The sequence below is a fragment of the Nycticebus coucang genome, chromosome 5 (assembly GCF_027406575.1).
Source record: "Nycticebus coucang isolate mNycCou1 chromosome 5, mNycCou1.pri, whole genome shotgun sequence".
NCBI classification, from domain to species: domain Eukaryota; kingdom Metazoa; phylum Chordata; class Mammalia; order Primates; family Lorisidae; genus Nycticebus; species Nycticebus coucang.
In genome coordinates, this window is record NC_069784.1 from 113,329,532 (window position 1) to 113,355,479 (window position 25,948).

The following is a 25,948-nucleotide window of genomic DNA, read 5'->3' on the forward strand; positions in this document are numbered from 1 at the left end:
TGCCTCAGGCTCCCAAGCTAACTAGGACTACAGGTGTACGCAGCCATGCCGAGGTAATTTTTTCTCTTTCTTCTTTAAGATAGTTTCGCTTTGTCTCCTTTGGTAGAGTGCCATGGTGTCATAGCTCACAGCAACCACCTCAAACTCTTGGGCTTAAGTGATTCTCTTGCTTTAGTTTCCCAAGTGGCTGAGACTACAGGTACCAAGGGAGTATCTCACCTCCATCACATGTTTAAGACTCTGTTACTTGGGCCAGGTAATTAGATTACTGAATTCTGCTTTTGGAATATCACTGCTTCTGCTTTATGGTGAATCTTTTAGTCAAGGTGTTCATGGGATTACTTATGAGTACAGGAAGAATTTCCCCCGGCTTTCCAGAATCCCTGCTTGCTAATAATATAATGTAGTATTTTAGATTTGCTTCTATTATAATACACCACCAGGTAGTGAGGTTGTGCAGGACACATACAGCCTTCCCTTCCTGTAATAGCTTCCTGTAATACCACCAAATAGATCTGTGATTGGTGAATGTCTAAATTGGCCTAGACAGTCTGCAATGGTGTAGAAAGGAAACTAAAAGCTCATTCACTATCATTTCATGGGAGAGTCATTTGTGATCCCCAAGCACTTCCCTTAACATAGTGCCAGTATTGAAAACCTCCTTGAGGTTAGCTGGTGAATACAGATTTTCAAGAGCTAGACAAAAAGCAATCTAGTCACAGTAAAGGTCAAGGTCATTCTCTGGCAGTGTTGCTCTTAACAAAATATAGTTAAGAATGTTATACCATTTCTAATTAAATATTAATTAGAAGTTTTCAGTTTGGCCAGGCAGGTGGCACACACCTATAACCCTAGCACTCTGGGAGGCTAAGGTGATAAGATTGCTTGAGCTCAGGTATTTGAGATCAGTCTGAGCAAGAGCGAGACCCTGACTCTGCAAAACCCCCCAGAAAAATCAGCCAGGTGATGGTGGTGTGTATCAATAATCCCTTTATGCCACTGCACTCTTGCCTGGGAGACAGAGGGAGAACCTGTCTCAAAAAAAAAAAAAAGAAAAAAGAAAGGCTTGGCGCTCATAGCACAGTGGTTACTGCACCAGCCACATACACAGAGGCTGGCAAGTTAGAACCTGGCCCGGCCAGCTAAATAATGACAACTGCAACAAAAAATAGCCAAGTGTTATGGCAGGTGCCTGTTGTTCCAGCTAATTGTGAGGCTGAGGCAAGAGAATTGCTTGAGCCTAAGAGTTTGAGGTTGCTGTGAGCAGTGACACCACAGCACTCTACCAAGGGCAACATAGTGAGACTCTGTCTCAAAAAAAAGAAGGAGGAAAACTTAGCCAAAAGAGAACCATTGCTCTAAATTATAAATACATCTATTTAACAAGAAGTTGGGGAAGTGTCACTGAGGTTAAATGAAGGATAATTTGAAAATTCAAGAAGTTATATGAGAAACCTAAAAGTAAAACTATGTCAAACATTTTATTTGATGTTTGTTTCATGCTAGGCTGATTTATACAAATAAAACGACTTCATTGAACAGATTCTTTTTTTAATATAATGACTGTGTACATGGACAACTGAGATAGAGAAACAGCCCAAACTAATGTTTTAACAAATTACAAGCTGTTATTAAAGACCATATGTTGGGATTTAAAAAAAATAGTTCAACAGGTGAATAGTCTCTCATTCAATCTAATAGATTACCCAATCCCTCTTTTAATAAAACCAACACATCATAATGATATAAATTTATCTTTTTAAACACTCCACATAAAAACATGTGTTTCCTCTTCTACATTTAATCATTAGTAGTCTCTAAAATGGTAAAATAAAACCAAATTTATATTAGCAAATGAAAGTGCAAGTTTGTACAGCGAGGCTCAGCAGCAGAAGTGACGAACAAGAATGAAGGTGAAAAGCTGATGGACGCTACGCAGACTGAGGACTTCCATGAAGGTCCGTGTCCTGTGCACCAAACACAGTCAACATTCCATCGTTTTTTCACTGCTCTTAAACGAGCAAAACCAAATTCTTTTTTTATCTAAAGAAATATTAAATCTTTATTCCCCCTCCCCCACATAATTTGTAATCAGGTAAGGCAAAGATAAGTCCCACCATCACTGGGGACAGCAGCAACATACAGACTTCAGAAATAGCCCTGAATCATCAGTAACATTCTCTCACGGCAACATTAGAAGGGATGCATCTAATAAATCAAATTTCCAGTGTTGTCACATTGTTCTAATTTATTTGATTAGTTATGTGGAAAAGCTTTATAAATACTTTAAGAGGACAAGAAATTATTTCCTTGCTCTGAAAAAATAGTATCTTTTCACATTTGAAAACTTTTTCGTATGTGTTTGCAAAAAGAGTTGCAAGAAGAATGTGCCAGCTGGGTTTAAAGAATGTCCATGTACAAGATGCATTTATAAGAACCTGGTCATCTGCCTAGAATTTGCCTCTACAAATAGAGCTCTTTGCAATAATAACAAACAGGCTTAATGTCACTCTCTCCTATTCATTCTACTTGTAGAGCAAAGAGGTACTTATTTTTCAAGTATTACATTGTAAAAGGTAAAATTTGTCAATTTTACATGTTAAGCTTTTAAGACCAAAATATCTATATGAAAAAAAATCATGCCTAGTCAGCCCATTTCTTTTATAATAGCCAAATGTTCTTGTCTTTTAAAGAATGCAGAAAAAATATTGATTTGCTAAGAAGGAGCAACCAGAGAAAGTTATTTAAAGTATTGAAGAATGAGGAGCATTTCTTTCTTTCTATTGATGAAAATTATTAGAAAAGCTACCCGGTCTGTTGTCTGTAACTGGTTTTAATAAAGTCTTTTCAAAATGACGGTCAAGAAGTCTTTAGAAAACTGGAAGAGGGGGATGCTCCTTGATAGCGTGAAGGGAATTCCATTAATTGTAGAAATTCTTATTAAATTTCTGCTTTGGTTCTTCAGAAGAAATGCTTATATAACTTCTGTATGAAGAGACAGAAAAAATAGATTAATATGACATTTACAAAAAGTCTTAATGAAGACTATAGTAATGTCTCACATTTCTAAAATTTCAAAACGTTGTTATACGTGTACATGTTGTCTTATATGAGAATAGATAATTTTGTCACTAGTGATAGTAGGAGCTAAAATAAAAGATTGGGTAATCTTTTTTTTTAGAGACAGAGTCTCACTTTGTCACCTTCAGTAGAGTGCTGTGGCGTCACAGCCCACAGCAACCTCCAACTCTTGGGCTTAGACAATTCTCTTGCCTCAGCCTCCCGAGTAGCTGGGACTACAGGTGCCCACCACAATGCCCAGCTGTTTTTTTTGTTGCAGTTTGCCAGGACTGGGTTTGAACCCACCAACCTCAGTATATGAGGCTGGCACCCTACTCACTGAGTCACAGGCGCTGCCCAGAATAGGTAACGTTTTTAGGACTCACAACCTTATACTGAAGTGAATTTTGCTATTAACAGGAAAACACAACATGCCCTTTTCTTTTCTTTACTTCAACTTAGGTGATACATGTGTCATTTGCTTTTCTAAAGTGCATACATAGCACGGACTTGTCTTGGAGGTTAGGAATTTAAACATTCATTTCTCTTGTATCCTCACTACTTGATGCTTAGGGCTCCAAATATATGTTGGAGGTTAAAAATTAATGTTTGCTGATGAAGAGTCACAACACCAAGAGAACCTTTATACCACACAAGATAATAGAGACTGGACTATTTTTCCCAGAGAATGTTTGGAAGGGTGGGAACTAAGAACAGAATGACAGGTAACACAGAAAAGGTGACTTAAGGCCTGGAAAGTGAAGGAGAAAATCACTTGGAAGTTCTTTCCTTCCCTGTGACATGAGGTAAAGTAGCCACTGGGTGTGTTTCCACTAACATAACATTATTAGTCAGACTGGTCCCGAAAGCTTAAGAATCAGAAACTCAGAACAGGAGATGGATCTTAAACCTCTTTTCACAGCCTAGACTTCACCACAGTGAAGTTCCACTCCCAAGGTCAGTACATTAGTGGAGGAAAAGAGTAGCTTCATTCAGATGGGTGGTTCATGTTGGACTTTTCAGCCTATTACAAGTTTGTTACAGGTTCAGATGGATTCTAAAAGGCAAAACAATTTGAACACAAATAATTTTATACTGACTCTATTTAAATACCCTGGATTTGGCCAGTTCTGATCATTATAGTATAAAGAGATGCTGGTGAGTACATGAAAGTCTCTGCTGGGCAGAGAAGTTGACAAAATTTAAACAGGTTTGAATAAAGAGGGAGCTGGGATTATTCTTGAGACTGACGGGACTATACTGCTGAGCTGCCAAGACTATTGAGTTAGTACTAGTTGATGTTACTTCTTATTTTTTTGGGTCCCCCAAAGCTATTTTATTTTTTTTTCACAAAGACTTCAGGTCAAATGTGAGTCAGAGAAACAGTGTATATGAGAGTCAAAGGCAGTTTCAACAGCAACTATAGTCACTCCTTGGACTTTAGCATGTGTGATTGGTTTGGGGTTCTGTTCTCATTATCCAAATTACAACCATGCATCATGTTACATTTTAAAAGGATAGTAATATATTACCTGGGTTGCCAAAATCAAGTAAGAGAAAAAGGGTCGGAGAACATGATTGCGGTCTTCAAACAATCTGAATAATCTACAAGTCATGTACAATCTTTTTCCACTGTGGTTTACTTAGTCCCCTGAAGGACAAAGTGACTACAGAAGGTAGCAGTTCATTCCCTCTGAGGTGTCACATATTTCTGATGATTACAGGAGAGAGTTTGAGGCAAGCTTACCTGCGGTCTGCTGTGTTTGAACACCATCTACCTGAGGCAGGGGCCCAAGTGTCCCTTCATTATCAAAGGCCAAAATTGGATTCAAAGGAATTTCTGGGCTCTCACTATTGGTGACATCTAATCTGGATGGTTTAGATCCAATGGGCAAGTCTATAATTTCTTCAAAATTTTCATTCTGAACAGATACTCCATTTTCATTTGGCTGTTTTTCCAAATTGGGAGTGCTGAGGAATTTGAAAATTCAAAATTAAAATGAGTTAGCATTAAAATTGGAAAACACATTTTTTGACAATAAAATATGCTTTATAATAAGTAATCGTACAATCAAAAATTTACAATAAAAAGGCCAGAGTAATGGACCACATCATTAACAAAAATTGTGAATAGTGAAATATCTGTATTTTAAATTCTTAAGAAAAAGTCTGTTCTGTTATAGAATTTACGAAATAGAACAATTTGTCAATCAGAGCAGATCATCAATAGAAATAAGTGATTAGCAGCAGTTAATGAGAATCTTTGCTTCAAAGATGAGGGGATGATAATTCAGAGGGGGGACAGTAAACAAAGTCACACAACTTCTAAAAGATGTTGAAGACTACACGTGTGATCTCTTGATCTCTGGTCTGGTCCTGTGTTTTTCTCAGTAGGCTATTTTGTATACTCCCTGGCTATTCAAATTCTAGCATTTCCTCGATGTCTCCTGCCTCTTAAAGTACTTGCATAATTTCACGAATAAATTGTTGAAAACCAACCTTCTGTGTCCCTTAAATCTGCCTCTAACACCATCTTGATCCTTATTGATTCATATTTAATAACTTAGATTTATTTTTGAGGTATGTTTAACTGGCCACCAAATCCATAAGTTTCTTTCTACAGTTTCTCTTAGATTGTCACTCTCTCCAAACTGGCAACCCTTCTTATTATACCCTTATAATTATGCTTTTTAATGTAGCAAAATAATGCCCATGCAAAATAACGCTAAGTGGAGGCCTGGTGTAGGGGCAGGGCACTACGTGTGTGCACGGGTATTCACACCCATACCCATTTTGTATGTGCAACACCTACTCTTCTAAGTGTTTGTCTCCCTCCTGTTCCCACCTAACACCATGGGCTTTCTGTAGTCAGGGGAACAGTTTTGGTTCTCAATCCAGAGAGAAATGAAGTAGAAATCTTGGCAAAGGATAAAGAATAGAAATGTATCCCAAAGCCCTCTCTTCTGGCAAACTTAACTCCTGTCACCCTCCAGGCCTACATGTACTAAACTTGAATCATTACCTAACTTCACGATTCCCTCCCACTCTCACCCATCCTAGTTGTTAAAAATTAGAAGAATAATCATGCCATACGCTTTGGATGACCAGTCATTAAATGTTCCGAGGACACTGTGACTGTCAGAAATTATAAAACTGAAAGTGAAGTCACTGGGGTTAAGGTTATGGATTCATGTGTCTCCTTAGGTAAGGAGACTAGCTTTTCAATTCCTTTTCCCTGGCTACCCAATGAAGGTTGAAGGCTGCATCCAAAACTTATGAAGACCAACTGCTTTGCCTGATCAGGCCAAAATGTGTACAGAGAGAAGCTGGTACTTGAGGTTGTTGTGAGCTGTGATGCCACAGTACTCTACTGAGGGCCATGGTGGAAATCTCACAGTCCCACACAGCTTAGCAGAGTCAAGACCTTATTTTTTCTTGCTGTTTATTAATCATGTTTTAACAAGTTAACTTTTAAATTAAAAGTGATGTATCTCTTCCTATTTGAATGACAGGGGCTTGTGTTAACTTTCCTTTAGGCAAAACTAAAAGCACTGATGAACTCATAAGATTTGGAGGAAAAAGGCCAGGCAGCTCACACCTATAATCCTAGCACTCTGGGAGGCCGAGAGTGGTTGGATTGCCTGAGTTCAGGAGTTCGAGACCAGCCTAAACAAATGGTGAGACCCTGTCTTTACTAAAAATATAAAAACTGAGGCAAGAGGATCGCTTGAGCCCAAGAGTTGGAGGTTTACTGACACCAAGGCACTCTACCCAGGTTGACAGCTTGAGATTGTCTCAAAAGGAAAAAAAAAAAAAAAAAAAAGATTTGGAGGAAAAAGACTGAATCAAACACCAAAAATTACTAAAAATTCCTTATTTAAAAAAGGAAGAGCGGTCACTGTAGCCCAGTGGGTATGGTGCTGGCCACATACACCGAGGAGGCTGGCAGGTTCAAGCCCAGTCCGAGCCAGCTAACACAACAATGAAAATTGCAACAACAACAAAAATAGCCGGGCATTGTGGCAGGCATCTGTAGTCCCAGCTACCCTGTTTCCCCAAAAATAAGACAGTGTTTTATTTTAAGATGTGCTCCCAAAGATGCGCTAGGTCTTATTTTCAGGGGACGTCTTATCTTTCCTGTAAGTAGGTCTTATTTTTGGAGGATGTCTTATTTTCGGGGAAACAGGGTACTTGGGAGGCTGAGGCAAGAGAATTGCTTAAGCCCAGAAGTTGGAGGTTGCTGTGAGCTGTGATGCCACAGCACTCTACCCAGGGCGACAGCTTGAGATTCTGTCTCCAAAAAATAGAAAAAGAGAAGAGGGACATTCTATTGAAGAGACAGCCCTCTTGGGCAGTGGTTCTCAACCTTCCTAAGCCTGATGTATTTTCATTGTTACAAAGGGGTCCTGACCCACAGGTTGAGAACTACTCTAGGGCCTTAGGGCATATAATGTCTTTTAGGGTATTTGAAGGGTAAGATAGTAGCCTATCTTACTTATATACCCCCTAGAGCATTTTAACTCTAGAATAGAGATTTCTCAGGCCGGGTATGGAAGAATGTATCAGAATGCCCTAAGAAACTGAAAATCATTTCCTCTGTTACCATTCTGATATTCACTTGCCCTACCCACATTTGTACTCATATATTTACCTGCATCCTTTCCAAAGCAAGTTTTCTATCCATGAATAAATATTCTACTCATAGGCTCGGCACCCATTGCTAAGTGAGTAGGGTGCCGGCCACACACACCAAGGCTGGTGGGTTTGAGCCTGGCCTAGGCCTGCTAAATAACAATTACAATTGCAATAAAAAAAAACAGCTGGGCGTTGTGATGGGCACCTGTAGTCCCAGCTACTCCACAGGCTGAGGCAAGAGAATTGCTTAAGCCCAAGAGTTTGAGGTTGCTGTGAGCTATGACATCACAGCACTCTACTGAGGGGGACATAGTGTCATAGCACTGACGTGCCTCAAAATAGATAACTGAGTACCTCAAAACAGATAACTAACTAACTAACTGAATGAATAAAAAAAAATATTCTACTCATTTCTATAGCAGCTTCTCTCTACAATGGTTTTGGAGTAAGAATCTATCCATGCAAGGTCATACACATATATTTCTTAAATATATATTTATGATAAATTTCATATATTTTACATTAAAAAATTTATATACTTGTTTTATAAATGTTTTTTATAAGATTAACATTTTTTTTTTTACACCTTTAAAGTAAGCTGGCCAGAATTTTGACAACTCACACCCTCTTCCATTCTAACTATTGTCAGTGGAGAAAGGAGGCAGGCAAAGGGAAGGGCTCTGGGGCCAGATGTCTCATTCAGCAACCGTATAAGGTGAGGAGCAAGGTTCACCATGTTTCTGGTATAGGGTTTCTCTATAAGAGGCATTAGTCCCAGCTGCTAGGAAAAGCAATGTTAGCAAGACACCATGCTGGCCAGGTGTAGTGGCTCATGCTTATAATCCTAGCACTCTTCAGAAGCTGAAGAGGGGAGGATCTCTTGAGTTCAGGAGTTTGAAACCAGACTGAAAAACAGAAAAAATTAGCAGGGTGTCATGAGGGGCAGCCACAGTCTCAGTTACTTGGGAGGCTGAGGTGGAAGGATCAGTTGAACTCAGCAGTTTGAGGTTGCTGTGCGCGAGGCTGATGCCACTACATCCTAGCCTGGTCAACAGAGTAAGACTCTGTCTCAAACCCCTCCCCACCAAACAAAAAAACACACCATCCCCCTGGGGTGCTGCTAGACAATTTGCTGACATCTCTTTTGGAGTGGGGAAGAACAAATGTAATCCAGTTCACAGCATTCATATGCTTACTGATCTCCATATTTTCCCTTAAGAGAAGGCATATCAATGAATCAATGTATTAGGTACTATAAAGCATTAGATAAAATGCTTTAGATTAGAAAAGTGAAACTTCTCCCCATCTGAACTAAATAAAGATAGTCATTCTGATGAGTAGAATTTTCTAGTGAAAAACTCTGCCACTATACTTGGGGGACTTGTCATGGGGGAGTTTCACAGAGTCTCACCCATATCAAGTTCTTCGGAAGGGACCCTGGGCATTTCCAATCAGTAATTTAATTCACTGTGGGCGAGGGGAGAGATCTACCACTCTACTCTTGGTATGTAGCAGGGCATTTAAAGAAGATGCTGACTAATGAGAGGATCTGGAACGCTTCACTAAACACATGCATGTAGGTGAAAAATGGTAACTATGTAAGAGATTTCAAGGCTGACCTGAAACTAGGAGTGAAAGGGAAGATTTATAAATGTGATTTATTTTAATGTCCTTTACAAGATCTCAGATGTAAAAGTGTTTAGAAACTTGAGCTTCCATAGAATCAAAGGGAATGTTTATTCATGAATAGGAAACTATCTTAGGGATGGATACTAAAGATAAGAATAAACAGGTCCTTCTCTATTTTTTAATTTTTTTTGTAGTTTTTGGCCAGGGCTGGGTTTGAACCTACCACCTCCAGCATATGGGGCTGGCGACCTACGCCTTTGAGCCACAGGTATTGCCCAGGTCCTTCTCTAGATGGAAGAGTTTAAGTGGCAGAAAGCCCCAGGGCTCAGTGCTTGGACTAGTTTTATAATAATTAGATGATAAATAGGATAAAAATTTAAATATATGGATAATATTTGTTTGGAAATGCAAATCATAAAAATAGTCCCTTGAGGATAAGAGGGAAAACCATTAAATGAGTGACAAAGAAGGCAATTTGTAAAAGCAGTGGATTTAGAAAACTATAAACTGAACCATCCTTAAAAGATAGAAAACTATCAGTTATAATGAAAGATATCTTGAAATCATCATATACTGTTTCTTGTCTTCATCAGGTTAAATATATTCAAAGAAAACTAATAAATTACTCCCAGTAATATTCTTTAATAGTCACACTAAAATCTTACCATCATATTTAAAGACCCCCCCCCAAAAAAGATACTCCCTCTGTCTTAGAGTACAGAATTACCAGTTTCACCAAAAGTTAATCATGATGTTAAAGCAATACAATTGTGATGGAGTTGGTAGGGTTAAAAGAGTAGTGCTTTCCTTTTATTTTTATTTTTCAGTTTTTGGCCGGGACTGGGTTTGAACCTGCCACCTCCAGCGTATGGGGCCGGCACCCTACTTCTTTGAGTCACAGGTGCCACCCCAATAGTGCTTTCTTCAATGTGTGCCTGAGAAAACTCACCTCTCCGTGGTCACTTTTGACTGGGATGAGGTAACCACATGTGGGCTGGCCACTGGTTCTCCATTTCCTGGAGAGTTTGTCATACATGGAAGTGCAGACACCTCTGCGCAAAGGCAGGAGAAGAAATGGTTACTAATAATTCTATTATCAGACCCAAACCCCAGAGAGTCAGAATGCTCGATCTATGTCCTGGCTCTGCTACTTACCAGTTGTGAGACCTTGGGCACATCACTCGAACTCTGTGTGCCTTAGCCTCCTCATCCCTAATAGTACCTATCCCACGGCTACTATGAGGATCAAATGTTTTAACACATGCAAAGTATATAGAACCATGCCCAGAACATTATTAAGGCCAAAATAAATACTATTTTTGCTTATACTAAATTGGCTCTGGACATACATGATATTGAAACCAAACTAATTAATGAAGATAGCAGTAAGCTGACAACCAGGATGGCAATGAATACATCTTTACTGAAGGATTCAGAACAAATCACCATGGATCACCGTAAGTATTAAAAATATTTTTAAAAATTCAGTTCAGTTCCAGTCATACTTAGAATAATAGGGATTTCATGAATAGAAGGCCACAGAAAACTGTTCCCAACTGTGCATCTTGCCAGTTAATGCTCAGTGCTGGAGTCCAGTTGAAGCTAACAATATTGATGACTGACTGAAACCTGGGACTGGGTTATTCAAAGTCCTGTTAACCTTCACAGAGGTCAGAGTTTCAGAGCAGCCTGTGGCAGTTAATGATTTCAGCCTGACGTGAGAGAAAAACTGAAATACTTCTAAGATAGTGTTATTTCACAACTTGGCACAAATTCAGTAAAACTGCCAGAGGTACAAAAGCAAGGAAGTGATTGATAATTTTAAAACTGCTTAATTTTGTAACAGGTAGCCTCTGAGAAATCATCTAATACATCTGTAAACTCGCTTGTTTCATCTAATACATCTGTAAACTCGCTTGTCAGCCTGCCCTAGAATTCTTTGTATCATTGGTAACACCACTCAGCCCTCAAGCAGAGGTGGGACTGGGAGAAAAGGAATATTTGTTAGGCACAGATAATCTACAAGCCTCTTTGGCAGTTTATTTACATAAGTGTTGATAAACACAGGTGTATCCATCAAGTTTTACCTTCCCTCTTGCTTTTGTTCATTCTTGGACTGACAAAGAATAGTGAAAGAATGGATACAGGAATAATAGAGGGGAAATGAAAATAAACGAGCAAGCAAACAAACAAAAAGCCTGGCCATGCACAAGCTACTGCATCAGCCCCTTAAATAATCCTGAGCTAGTGCAATCTAAATTGATCATTCTGGCAATTCACTGGGTTCTACGCCTGTTTGCAGCCTGTATCTAATTACAATGTACTTGAAATGCAGTGGGGTAAATATGTAACCATTAGGACTATTCCCCAGATAAATGCATCTAGGGTATCTTTAAAAGAACATGAAACTCTCACTATAAAGGAATCTTGACACAAAGAAACTAGATTAGCTTCTATCGAAATAAAACCAAATCCCAAAATACCAATAACACTCTGCATTTGAAACCGCCTAATATTTAAACTCTTAAACCATTTTATTTGATCTTTAATCCAGCTCTGTGAGGTACTCTTGCTTTTGTTTGTAAACTGAATAAGAAAATGAGGTACCTCTGGTCCTTTCCTTTCATACTGACATGGCAGATCACCAAGTGGTGATCTATACACTGGTCACGTGTACATACAATCGTGAAGACCACATGGGATCACAGAAACAACAGAATTAGGAACTGATGACCTTGGCCCCAGCTGTATGAGCCTGAGCTGAATCTGTTCTTGGACCTGAGGGCCCTGGGGCAGCTAATGGTTTCACTTGACATGAGAGAATCAAGCTTGCCCGTCTGGTTCGTGCCGAATCCCAGTATCTACAATAAGGCCTGGCACGAAGAAGGACCCCAGAATGCTTCCCTGACTCCATGAGAAAGCAAACTCTACCTCCACCAGGCTGTAGTTGGAATTAAACAAGAAAACACGTGCAAGATGCTCCTGACACAATAGGGACTCTAATCAGTATTGGTTGAATCTGAATACAAAGGCCAATTCCACTGTTATTTAAACTATATTTGGCTTATAATCACCAAGAAATCAGTAATCTCTATCCCAAGGCTATATGTACCATATTAAGCAACTTTCTAGTGAAATTTCAAGATCACTATACATTGTATGTCTGAAAACATCACTATGGACCCCAAGAATATGTACAATTATTGTCAATTAAAAAAATTTCAAAAATTTTTAAATTTTAACTTTATTCTGAAGTCACAACTAAAAGAAATAACATTTAAACCTTTTTCTGAGAGCTGCTATAAGTACAGGTTGTCAAATGTGTAAATTTAAGGTTTATAAGAGGAAACAGAAATTACATGCTACTTTAGTAGACAGTTTATGATGAAATTTAATAAATGCAAAGGAAATTTTGATAGCATTATGTATAAATATATATGTGGATGCATACAAATATACATTTATATACATGAATACATATAATGTAAGAACATTTAAAATACTGAGCCATCTATTAGTATATAAGGAAATGTGAAAAAAAAAAAAAAAATCTAGCAGAGGCCAGGCATGGTGGCTGACACCTATAATCCTAGCACTCTGGGAGGCCAAAGTGGGTGGATTGTTTGAGCTAACCGGTTTGAGACAAGCCTGAGCAAAAGCAAGACCCTGTCTCTACTAAAAATAGAAAAACTGAGGCAAGAGGATCGCTTGAGCCCAAGAGTTGGAGGTTGCTGTGAGCTATGGCGCCAAGGTATTCTACCTAGGGTGACAGCTGGAGACTCTGTCTCAAAAAAAAAAAGAAAAGAAAAGAAAAATCTAGCAGAAATGCTTGAGAGAATTTTACATAATAGGAAAATTTGTGGACTATATGATAGACACCTAAGTTTCTTTTTTGGTAACTTTTTCACCCCCATCCATTCATGAATATCTTGGTGTCTAGAGAGTTAGTTCAAAGATTTTATATTTACATTGATTTGAGTTTGCTGATAGAAATACCTGTTCCTCCAGGGAGAGCTCCCTTGGCTAAATCACCATTTCTCTGATCAATTGTTTTCTACCAAAAAGACAAAAAAAGACTAGTAAAAATGAAAGTTACAAATGGTAATAAAAATAGAGCATACAAGAGTTAGAAAATGCCATCTCAATACCTTATCTGTCCCTTCTGTTCTCCTGGTTCTTTTCATAATCTCCTCAAGTCGCTACAAGAGAGGAAGAATGGAGCAAGATGATCAGACATAACAAAAAAACAAAAATAAACGAACAACAACAAAAAAACAGCCTGGCACATTTTGCCAATGAAATAAGTAGCTGATTATGAAAACGTAGCTGTTATTTTGAGAAAATACGTATACATCACTTTGTCTTAATGGTAGTTATTCAAAAAAGTTGGAACTGGCCTAAACTACATGAAGTGGAAGAAACCGTGTTTGGTGAAGGTAGTTTGAGAGTGATTTCTTTGGAGCAGATTATTAATACTACAAGCCGCCTGAGTGTGTCTGGAAAGGGCAGAACACAGTTGTTTTCTGATGGCCAGGAGTCAGTCTCAGTGCTGAGGCAGCTGCAGTCTAGGAGACAGTCAGAACATGTGTGCTGCAGGCTCGTGAGATGTGGCTACCTTCTTCCTCTCCAGGCGCTCCTGTTCTTCTCTCTGGAAATGCTTCTCTCGTTCCTGCCGGACCCTCTCTGCTTCTTCGCGAACACGAGCTTCTTCTTCTTTCTGAAAACAGAAAGTCAGTATCTACTTCTGACAGACAGGCCTGCTGTCCAGTCTCTGGGGACACCCAGAGGTAGCAGCAAGACAGCAGGTGGAGAAGGCGTGGAAAGTGACAACACAGCACATGCTAAATAGTGACGCCTTCGACACTTTTCTCTGCTCATCTGAGATGAATCTCTACCCATCTTAAGCAGGTGGCTGCGCTCAGCGGAGGCCCGCGCCCCTCACCTGTCTCTGGACACGCTCCATCTCCTCCCGTTGGCGCTGTTCTCGCTCTTCCACTTGTCGGCGCAGCAGCTCTTCCTTCTCCCTGGCTTGCTCAGCTTCCAGCCGTCGGGACTCTTCTTCACGTCGAGTTCTCTCTTCAGCCACCCTTTGAGCCAATTCCTCTTTCTTTTGTCTGCAAAAAGACAAAAACAAAACAAAGACCCATGCAGAATTCCTTGAAGAGAGGCCTGAGTTTGTGGATATTCCAAGGACAGTTTGTTCAAGGGTCTAACAGAGAAATTTCCACTGGACATACTCAACATGAGTAACCTCTTGACTGTGAACAACACCTATAGCATTGAGACAAGATGTGCACTTGGTAAGAACCATGCCTGTAGGCACGTTGCGCTTCTGAGGCCTCAGCAGGCAAAGGGTTAAGGGACAAACTATGAACCCACCCTCTATTATTCCTCCTCCCTTCCCAGCTTCCTTGTTGCCTGTGGTAAACAGAAGCAGAAGGTAATCATTAATGTTTGATGGAGAACTTTGTTTTTCAAAGGATCTGCAATTTACCTATCTTTAAAGGCTGGGGTTTGTGTAATATAAGTCATGTGACTTTTTAGTTATGAATGTGAAGGAAATCTTTGTAAATAAAGGTCATAATGTTCTGTTACGATGAGGGGATTGGGCCACGTAAGCTCCCTGTAAGGACCAAGGACAGGGAATATCTAAGATGGTGCCTCGTACTGGGGCATGACCTCCTTCCCCAAGGTGTAGTTCTGCTCCACTGAAGGACAATTATATTGACATTAGCCTTATTAGGCCCAGATGGTGACTAATTAAGCAAACTATCTCTGGCATACTGCCTTGCAGACAATCATGGAGCATTTTAGTAACTCACCTAGTTACCCTCTGAAAGGAACTTTATCAGGAAAGAAGAAAACATGAACCCTTATTATGCATTTTTAAAATAATAATTATAAAGATAATGTGGTAGTCTGGAGATTAGAGATATATTAAATAAAAAAGCAGACTGTACAACTATAACTCAACTGTGGTTATAATCATGCAAAGGCCCATGTATATGTTTGTAGGGACATATGTGTATACATACATACACAGCCCACCCAAAATGTAACAATTACTGAAAATTGGTATTATGATAAATATTTTTCTTTTACCCTTTCTCCATCAATGTTCTATTGTCATTAAAATAAGAAAACATGATTTAAAAAAAAAAGCACTTAGTGGACAAAGGAACACCAGGTAATAGTAACTGAAACAAGTAACCCATTTGCCTTGGTCACTGCTACTACCTCTTCCCTCTCAGAGGAGAGAGCTGATCAACCCAAGGTATCATGACGATGTCTCTGACAACCATGTGGTTGAGCAGTGTTTCCCCTTTACCTTTCCAGCTCTTCCTGCTCCCTCCTCTCCCTTTCCTCCTTCTCTCTCTGCTCTCGGGCCAGCCGCCTCCTCTCAGCCAGCAGCCTCGTGGCCTCTTCTGGGTCGGTGGTACCTGCAGAAGTCTTGGGAGAAGCACTGGCAGTCACCGTGGGTGAGGGCGCTACGGTTGAGGCTGGGGTGGGGGCCGAATCCTGAGCTGGGGCCACAGCTGGACCAGCTGTACAAATACATACAAGGAGAAAACCAACTGGAAACAAAACCCAAAGAACAGAACAAAAACTAACATTCCCCACACCCCAGACCCAGAATTCATCATTATAAAAGAAAAGGGAATGTTTACTACTGTGTGTTCTCGTGGTTTCACTATATCCTATCTGTAACCAAGCAACAGAAAACAAAAAAATTGCATGTGTGAGACATTCAACAAAGCTGACACTGTCACCAAGGCTTATTTTACACCAGTTAAAGCAGCTGACAGCGTGTACTGAATGGGTACTGAGTATGGAGCCTCATGTTAGATTCTGTGGGAAGTTATACTCCGAGCATAAAGAAGATGACATCTTCCATTTGTCTTTTATTACACCAAGAAAATTCCTAGTCTCTGTTGACCATTCATTATGAAAGCACTATAAAGACCTTTCTATGACCATCTTCAGGGTCCATGCCATGAGTCCAGATTCAGGCTGGGAGGGTGACATCCAGTGAAGGAAATCCTGTCTCTCTGGAGCCATCTCAAGGTCTGAGATGGGAGGACCCCAGGGCCCCTTTGGGCTTTTGTGGTCATTCCGCTGACACATCCCAGACTGCCAAGACATGAGATGGGAGCCGAAGTTCTCTGGCCTTATTAGGAGAGCAGGGTACCCCATACAGACACCATGATTCTGCATCACAGCAAGCAAGGCACCTGTGAGGTGTGAGCTCTGGCTCCTCTCAGTCCAGATTTACATTCTACCTTGCTTCAGTTCCCACAGGTTTTCAGGTCATCAAGTTGCTCTACAACCCTTCTCCCTCTTCCCATGCAAGCAAACACTAGACTCTTCAATTCTCTAACACTTTCATCTATCTCCAACCATCTCTCTCCCTGGCTGTACCCTCTATCTTCAAATTAAGTCTTAACTTTTGTATCATGAAGAAATGTTGAATTCCCAGGTCTAGGTGATTTCAAATTTTTAAATAGCATCTGGTTAGCCTGGCAGAGGTGAGAACCATTGGTTCTCGGGAAAAAAGTTCTGACCTCTGTCAAACACATAGGCTAAGCCAGGGGTCCTCAAACTCTAGTACATGCAGGAATAGAGGTGCTAGAGTCAATGGGCCACCTGGGTTCTACCTGGCAACCTGCATGGGAATCACCCGACAAGCTTAGTATTGGTCTGAGTCCTCAGATCCGCCCCTCCATGTGTTAAGTTGGTAGGTCAGCGGTAAGCCCAGGGATCTGTATTTTACAATTTCACGAATGTGGTGTTTTAAAAATTTTTCCAGGGGCGGCGCCTGTGGCTCAGTCGGTAAGGCGCCGGCCCCATATACCGAGGGTGGTGGGTTCAAACCCGGACCCGGCCAAACTGCAACCAAAAAATAGCCGGGCGTTGTGGCAGGCGCCTGTAGTCCCAGCTACTCGGGAGGCTGAGGCAAGAGAATCGCTTAAGCCCAGGAGTTGGAGGTTGCTGTGAGCTGTGTGAGGCCACGGCACTCTACCGAGGGCCATAAAGTGAGACTCTGTCTCTACAAAAAAAAAAAAAAAAAAAAAAAAAATTTTTTTCCAGTTTTCCTCAGCTGCTGGCAAGGCTCTCAGTCCTTGCCAGGGACTGAGGTGGTGAGTCTGTCTGTGATGGGTGAGTGACTTAGTACCATGCCTACACCACTGCCTCTGTCTAGGAGCTTGCTGGCCTCTGCACCATGACCTCGTGATGGCAGCTGGTGTAAATGCTGAACCTCTGTGCCCTGGCTTGTTTGCAGAGACCAGGGCAGATGTCAACACTGGGAGCCTCAACCACAGCATAGGGGCTGCACTGGCCAAGGCCCTGCCCCTCCACACCAGCCCCAGCTAAGGAGGAAGAAGTGAAGACAGGGAAAGATGAATCTGAGTCTGAGGAGGACAAGGGCTTTGGGTTTTTTTTTTAACTAAACCTCTTTTGGAATATGCTCAATAAAAAAAAAAAACTCTTAATACAAATTTTTTCCCCATAAACTTTAAAAATTCTTCCTTCAAAAGGTAGAGACTAATCTCCTCTTTATGAATCTGAGTTTAACCTAGTGACTTCCTTCTAATGAACAGAATATGACAGTAACATGGATGGGTGACTTCTGAGACTGGGAAATAAAGGACAGTGACTTCTTCCTCCTCTTTCCCAGATCACCTGCTCTGGGGGAAGCATGAAGAGCAGTCAATTATGAAGACATCGAGTGACATTCTGGGGAGGTCCATGTGTCATGAAGTTGAGGCCACCTGCCAGTAGCCACGTGCATAAGCCACCTTCCAGCTCAGGCCGAGTCTTGAGACAATGTTAGCACTGGCCAAGAGCTTGACTGTGATCTCCTGAGAGTCCCCTAGCTAGAAGCACTTAGCTAAGATGCTCCCCAACTCCTGACCCAAGAATCTCTGATATAATGAAGGTCTGTTGTTGTTTTGAGCTAAATTTTAGGGTAATTTGTTACATAGCAATAGATAACTAATGCAGGTACTCTGAACATATTTTGTGAAGCCCTGGACTCAGCCACAAAAATTACTCAGCAACTATGCCTGAATTAACATGTTGTGGCTCTAACAATAGGCCTTTCTTTCCTTTCTCTCTCTCTCTTTCTTTATTTCTTTTTTAGGACATAAAAGTATAGGTTTATTTTTGTGGGGTGGGGGGAGGGGGAGGAAAGAAAGAAAAGGACCAAGAAATGGCATGGCATCCCAAAGAAAGAAAGGAAGAATGCCTGCCCACAATAGGCTTTTCTAGGTATGATTCTACTATTTTTATATGTAGTAAGAAAAAAACATTATACTTAAGCATAAATCCCCAAATTAGCCAGAGTAAAATTCCCAAGTCTCCAGTATGAAAAGGAAAAGAAAAAGCTAAATAAAACCAGTGCAGAAGTAAAAGAGAGGAACAGACCACATTCCATCACTTGTCTGTTCCTCCTTACCAGGGTTGGCTTCTGTTTCCACAGGTGTTCTCTCTTCAACTGTGGCTTCTGGTACCTTCACTAAAAGTGCTTTGGCCTTCAGTGAAGGCTCACTGGCAACTCTCTGAGGTTCTTTCTCGGGGTCTTTTTTCTCAGGCTCCACTCTGACTTCTTTCTTGATGGGGCGGATGTTGCCAGGGGATGGGGGCCGGACCTGAGCAGGAGCAGCTTTGAGTGAGCCAGCGGGCAAGGTGGAGGCCGGTCTGGGTGTGCCAGGCAAATGAGGAAAGGACCTCCACGGGAGCCTGGGCAATAAACAAACAGGGTGGAAAGAAGGGCACCCATCAGAATAGACTCACCAGGACCTAGAATGCTACTTGATGGAAAAGAAAGGCAGAAACAGAGTTGCTTTAGAGAATCATTCCAATTTTCCTTTTTTTCTTTCCTTTAGAGAAGATTCTTTTTTTTTTTGAGACAGTCTCACTTTGACCCCCAACCCCACCCCAGAGTGCCATGGCATCATAGCTCATAGTAACCTCAAACTCTTGGGCTTAAGTGATTCTCTTGCCTCAGCTACCCAAGTAAGTGGGACAATAGGCACCCACTACAACGCCTGGCTGTTTTCAAAAATGGGGTCTCGCTCTGGCTCAGGCTGGTCTCAAACTCATGAGCTCAGGCGATCCACCTGCCTCGGGGAAAAATGTTCTTGAGTGAAAGCTGTTCTTGGGGAGAACAGTTCAACTTCAGAGGACAGAGCCTACCAATTCTTCACCATGGAACAACAATCCAGCCAACTTCTTGTATTTCACTTACCAAAGGCGAGAGGGAGCTGTTGATCTTGCTCTGGGATTAGATGGAGATGGAGCCCGTCGGACGCCAGATGTAAGGTGGAAGGGTACATTTTCTCTTTCTTTCTCCTTTTTATACCCCTAAGTATTGAGAGAAACTCAATAATTAGATTTTTTTTCTATGAGTGAAGCAACCACATTCATAGTATTCAACGATAGAGTTATAAGCCATTTAATGACTTCTTAGAAATTTTCTAAACTATGCCACATATATCCATTCCACCTCAACAAAAGGCCCTTGTTACCTTAAAACCGAACACTATAACTAAATTAATGTAATAAGGTGGTTTTAGATGTGTGATTTGCAATTATATTTGTAAAAAAAAACACACACACATTTATACCTTCAGAAAGCATTTATACTTTGTGTTTAAAATTACCTGGAGCAAAATCTCAGTTTGGTTTATCCCACACAAATGTCAAAAGTAATTTCCATTCTTTTCTAACTTTTAATTAAAACACACCTTTTTCCTTTTCATTTTTTAGTCTTTCCTCTCAAAACATAGCTCAGTTTTAAAAAAATTGTACATTTGCTATATCAGATATTAATTCATTTTTCCTTTCAATGATGTTAGAGGAACAAGCCTTTCTTCATCTAGTGTCCTCTTGCTCTTGAAGAAAAGTCAGGTTGGAGGAGAGGAATTTTATTTATTTTCACTCTTTACCAGAGATGAATTAAAATCTGAGGATGGGCCAAAATATTGGCCCTTCCCTGACTGCCACCTAGGAATACAGCCTGAGAAGAACCCGGAAAAGTGTTCTGATATTCTAAAGTCAATCAAGACACAAAATAATGCACAGAACAAAGCAGATGGATGCCAAGTATCTGAAACTTCCTGGCAGTGTTCTGAGATGGCAAATGATGTGTCCTGGAGACAACTGTGTGCAGACTGCAAGGGTGCCAGAGAAGGGACAGAATATTGTCCAGCCTGAGGGCAAATAAGCTTGTGGCACACCTGTTCTCTCCTCTTCTGCCTGGCTTAAGCATCAATTCCTCTCTTCCTAGCTTCCCTTTAACTTCCCTCAGTGTCCCTTTTATTTGCTTCTGTCCATTTTCGTAGATGAACTGGCTATGGGAAGGGGGCTAAATATCTAAGTGTCAAATAATTCTTACTGTCTCTCTAGGATTTCTAAATAGACAAAATGAAGAGGCAGCATCATTTCCAGCTGCTTAACCACCCTGTGTCCTTGTTTCTGGTCCGCAAAGGCAGGGCCTCACAGAACTGCTGGAGTCCTTGGGGAACGAAAACTGTAGCCCCCATATGGTGCCCTTCTGGCTGGTATGGGGGGGAGGACCCAGGACCTTCCTAAGGGAGGGGGGATTAGGCACTTTGGGCAACCTCCCTTTTTCTTTTTCTCAAAGCATTCTGATTTGACTGAAATCAGATCAACAAGACATTGAAATGGAAAAATAAGTCAGGAAAGACAATTTTTGATGTGAGAGAGGTTTGGGGATGAAGTTTATCATCTATGCTTTGATAACATAGAGCTCAGAGGATAAATCTATATAAAAGTATATAATCCGGGCGGTGCCTATGGCTCAGTGGGTAGGGCGCCGGCCCCATATACCAAGGGTGGAGGGTTCAAACCTGGCCAGGCCAAACTGCAACAAAAAAATAGCCCGGCATTGTGGTGGGTGCCTATAGTCCCAGCTACTCGGGATGCTGAGGCAAGAGAATTGCCTAAGCCCAGGAGTTGGAGGTTGCTGTGAGCTGTGTGATGCCACAGCACTCTACTGAGGGCGATAAAGTGAGACTCTTTGTCTCTACAAAAAAAAAAAAAAAGTATATAATCCTCAAATAGTCTGCTTTTTAAAAGTCCAATTGAACCAATTACTTCTTTCTCTCCTAAGAGTGATCTCCTTTAATTACCTAAGTGTGGGATAACAGGAGTGGTTTGAAAAAAGGCTCAGTATTTGAGTTAACAACTTTAGAGCAGGGAGACTTTTTCTTTTCTTTTCTTTTTTAGAGACAGAGTCTCACTTTGTCCCTCTTGGTAGAGTGGCGTGGCGTCACAGTTTGTAGCAACCTCCAGCTCTTGGGCTTAGGCGATTCTCTTGCCTCAGCCTCCCAAGTAGCTGGGACTATAGGCTCCCGCCATACGTCCAGCTATTTTGTTGTTGTTGTTGCAGTTTGGCAGGGGACAGTTTCGAACCCGCCACCCTCGGTATATGGGGCCAGCCCCCTACTCACTGAGCCACAGGTGCCACCCAACTTTTTTCTTTTAAACCATTTTAGTCTTTTTATTGTTCTTGCACCCAGAATCCATTTGGGTCCCACACATATAAAAGTACTCCTCATTTGCATCCTGGTCTGAGTTAATAAGCCAGCAATCTGTACAGTCATCTTTCCTTTAATACTTCCCACAATGCTAAGCAAGAACACACGCAACAGGAAATGGACAAGCTACCATTAGAAGAAAGACCTTACTTCTGTAAATAGAGGTAGGTTTAGAGTACAGTATAAATGTCCTCCAACAGAGATAATTCACTGACAGATACTCTAAGAAAGTGCTGTCCAATGGAACCTTCTGTGATAATAGAAATATTCTAAATCTACGCTGTCCATATGGTAGCCACTACACAGTTGAATAATTTGAATTTAGATCTAAATTAAACAAATTAAAAACTAAAAATATTTTCAGTGCTCAATATTAGCTATTTGAATTTAGAGCTAAATTAAAATTAAATACAACACAAAAGGAATCTAAAATAATTCCATTTTTGGTAGAATCAAAAAGAATAAAATACTTAAGAATAACTTAACCAAGGAGTCCAATGACTTGCACACTAAAATCTAGAAGACATTGTTCAAAGAAATCAAAGACAATGCAAATAAGTGGAAAGGGACCTGTGTTCATGGATTGGAAGATTTAATACTTATAATAATGAAATTTACCTCTTTCTGATTTCAGAACAGAGTATCAATAAATATAAAATAAATAAATAAATAAAAAAAAAGATGTCAATACTACCCAAAGCTATACACAGATTCCACGTAAACCCTACCAAAATCCCAGTATCTTTTTTTTGCAGAAATAGAAAAATTCATCCTAAAATTCATATGGTTCTTAAAGAACTCCGAAGAGCCAAAATAGTCTTGAAAAAGAAGAACAAAGTTGGGAGGTTTTATATTTCCTGACTTCAAAACATATTACAGGTTGAGTATATCTTATCAAAAATGCTTGGGATGTTAGAAGTGTGTTGAATTTCAGATTTTTTTTCAGATTTTGGAATATTCCCATTAATATTTAGCCTTCAGCAGTACCCCTAATCTGAAAAATCCAAAATCCAAATGCTCCAATGAGCATGTGAGTGTCATATTGGCACTCAAAAAGTTTCGAATTTTGGATTTTTTTTTTTTTTTTTTTTTTTGTGGTTTTTGGCCGGGGCTGGGTTTGAACCCACCACCTCCGGCATACGGGCGCAGCGCCCTACTCCTTGAGCCACAGGCGCCGCCCTGGATTTTGGATTTTTGAATTAGGGATACTCAACCTGTACAAAGCTAAAGTAATCAGTACCATCTAGTACTGGTAAAAAGACATACAGACCACCGGAGTAGAAGAGAAAGCCCAGGAATAAACTCAGGTGTATATGGTTAAATGCCAGGACCACTTAGTGAGAAAAAGACATTTTCTTAAATAAATGGTGCTGGGAAAACTGGATATCCACATGCAAAAGAATAAAGATGGATCTTTATATAATACACAAAAATGAACTGAAAATGGATTAGAGACCTAAATATATGATGTACACTATAAAACTCCTGGAAGGAAACATTGGTGAAAAGTTTTGTGACATTGGATTTGGTACTGATTTCTTGGCTATAACACCAAAAGCACAGGACACAAAGTGAAAATAAACATCAAACTTAATAACTTGTGCATCAAAGGAAACAGAGTAAACAGGTAACCTATGGAATGGGAGAAAATATTTGCAAATTATATAAGGGATAAATCAACAACCAAATAAGTAACCTGATTAAGAAGTAGGCAAAGATTATGAACAGACAATTCTTGAAAGATGACATATGAATGGCCGGCAAGCATGTGAAAAGAAGCTTAATATCACTGCTCGTTAAAGAAATGTAAATCAAAACTACAATGCATCAACACCCCCTCCCCAAAAATAACAAGGGTTGGTGAGACTGGAATTTTTATGTAAGTTTGGTGGGAATGTAAAATGATACAGCTGCTATGGAAAATGAAAGCTCCTTGAAATGGGATTACCATATATGATTAAATAATCCCCCTTCAGGGTATATATAAATAAGAAAAATTGAAAGAAGGATCTCTAAGGGATATTTGTACACCTGTGCTCATAGCAACATTATTCCCAATAGCCAAGAGCTGAATGCAACCCAGATGCTCATCAATGGATAAATGATAGAAAGTGTGATATACACATACAATGAAGGGAATTAGGGCACATGCCACAATAAGGATGAACCTTGAGGACGTTATGCTAAGTGAAACAAATCAGTCACTAATATTCAAATAGTACATGAGTCCATTCTTGTGTGGTCTCTACTACAGTCAAATACATAGAATTAGAAAGGTAAATGGTTTGCCAGAGGCTGGGGGGAAGGGAAAATGAGGAGTCACTAAGTGGGTATAGAGTTTTGGTTCTGAAACACTTAAAAAGTTTTAGTGATGGTTATGCTACAATATGAATATACTTAACAGTGCTGAACTTAAAAATGGCTCGGATGGTATATTGTATGTTATGTGGTTTTTTACTATAGTTAAACGTTTTTTAAAAATTAAAAATTCACTAACCACTTCCACAGTGCTCAGTGTGGCTAATCACTGCTGTCTCCACAGTATAGCTCTAGTGTGTAACTGACACCTGGAGTCATTTTCTGGCAGCAGGTATTTGCCTAAACACTTGGTTTAGGCAAGAGGTGAAAAGAAGACTAATTGATCAAATAGAGAAAGAGGAAGGCATTAAAAAACAAAAGGAAACAAGGCCTTGGATTATGTAATCACAAATTCTTCTCATTTAATTTGTTAGCCAAGAGTCGGCCCTCCATCTTCTCTCAAGGACTGTTAATTATTGTTTTTACCCAGAAAAAGATCTTTTTTCTTTTGGTAAATGCTCTTCTTACCTGCCTGATGAACACTCAATGTTTGAGGGGGGTGGGGGTGGGGTCACAGCTTTTCTGTTCAACTATGGCTTTCTTGTCCACAGCTGGGATTTCTGAAGCACCAACACTAATGAATTAAAACTTAACAGACATCAAAGGTAGTTTCACCCTGGGCTTAGAGGGTTGGAAGCCTGACTCAGTCACGAATTAAACACTGACTCAGGAAAGCCTGAAGGGGCTTTAAAGACAACTGCCTGTAGGTAAGCCATCAAGCTCTCACAACCATGAATTATCCTCTAAAAATCCTTTTAAGTTTCTACCAGGTTTATAAATCTGAATTGCTCTCCGAAGTTAAGATTAAAAAAAAAAAAATTGCTCCAGTCTTTCATTAAAAGAGTCATAGAATTATCATCATAGACATCTTCTGGTTGATTGGTGAGTCCCTTTTTTTCTTTCTTCCCATAGCTCACTATAGCCGTGAACTACCTATGATCCTTCTGCTTTAGCCTCTGGAGTTGTTGGAATTACTGGTGAGCCACTGTACCTGGCTTTTTTTTTTTTTTTTTATACACAGGGTCTTGCTCTATCACCCAGGCTGAAACTCCTAGGCTCAAACAATCTTCTGGCTTGAGCTTCCCAAAGTGCTGACATTATAGGTGTAAGCCACCATACCCAGCCTGATCGGTGAGTCCTTTAAGACTAAAGAACAAATGTCTGAAGACAACAGAACAATGTTTATATCTTTCAATTGGACCAAATAAAAACAAAGCGTAAAACAAAGAAGAAAGATGCCTGGAGACACACAAATTACCTCATTTATAGCCTGGTGAAAATGAACATTAGCTCAGCCACCTTGCCAGTAGATAACAAGTATGTTCGTCACTTACACAATTTGAGTCTATAACATAGGCTCATAGTCTGTCAAGAATTAGTTATATAGCAGATAACTACTGTTTCAAAATACTTCACTATATTTTAAGATTTAAGCCTTGGTAAGGATTAGCTAAGCCGTATAAAGATTCTTTATCTTGCTTTTTAGTAAACCAGATTTAGAGTTCAGCTGGCTTCTGGATAAGGCTGGAATAAAATGCCAGGGTGGCAGTCCAGGCCCATTTCTACTTCAAAGGCTATTTGGTTTTCTTATTTTCAAAAATGAAAGTATTCTGCCATTGTATTTATTTGTACAGAGGCTCTGGTAGGTTGGCCACTCATGTATGCTTAAATAAAGGCCACTCATGTATGCCTTGAAATTCCAA

At 40.1% G+C, this 25,948-nt stretch overlaps 1 protein-coding gene across 9 annotated transcripts in view; it reads right to left on the bottom strand.

The window, feature by feature from the left end:
* Positions 1-1,699: 1,699 nt before the first annotated feature.
* MAP7 (microtubule associated protein 7) overlaps positions 1,700-25,948 on the bottom strand; it is a 183,746-nt gene continuing 159,497 nt past the window's right edge. For all 9 annotated transcript variants that reach the window (XM_053590831.1, XM_053590830.1, XM_053590829.1 and 6 more), the window contains 10 exons: positions 19,574-19,689; positions 18,782-19,065; positions 15,653-15,869; positions 14,267-14,438; positions 13,940-14,041; positions 13,473-13,523; positions 13,321-13,378; positions 10,274-10,376; positions 4,808-5,031; positions 1,700-2,985 (listed from right to left, as the gene is read on the bottom strand). In XM_053590831.1, the coding sequence (XP_053446806.1) occupies positions 2,975-2,985; positions 4,808-5,031; positions 10,274-10,376; positions 13,321-13,378; positions 13,473-13,523; positions 13,940-14,041; positions 14,267-14,438; positions 15,653-15,869; positions 18,782-19,065; positions 19,574-19,689 (1,338 nt within the window). In that variant the 3' untranslated portion in view covers positions 1,700-2,974. The remainder of the gene's footprint in view (positions 2,986-4,807; positions 5,032-10,273; positions 10,377-13,320; positions 13,379-13,472; positions 13,524-13,939; positions 14,042-14,266; positions 14,439-15,652; positions 15,870-18,781; positions 19,066-19,573; positions 19,690-25,948) is intronic.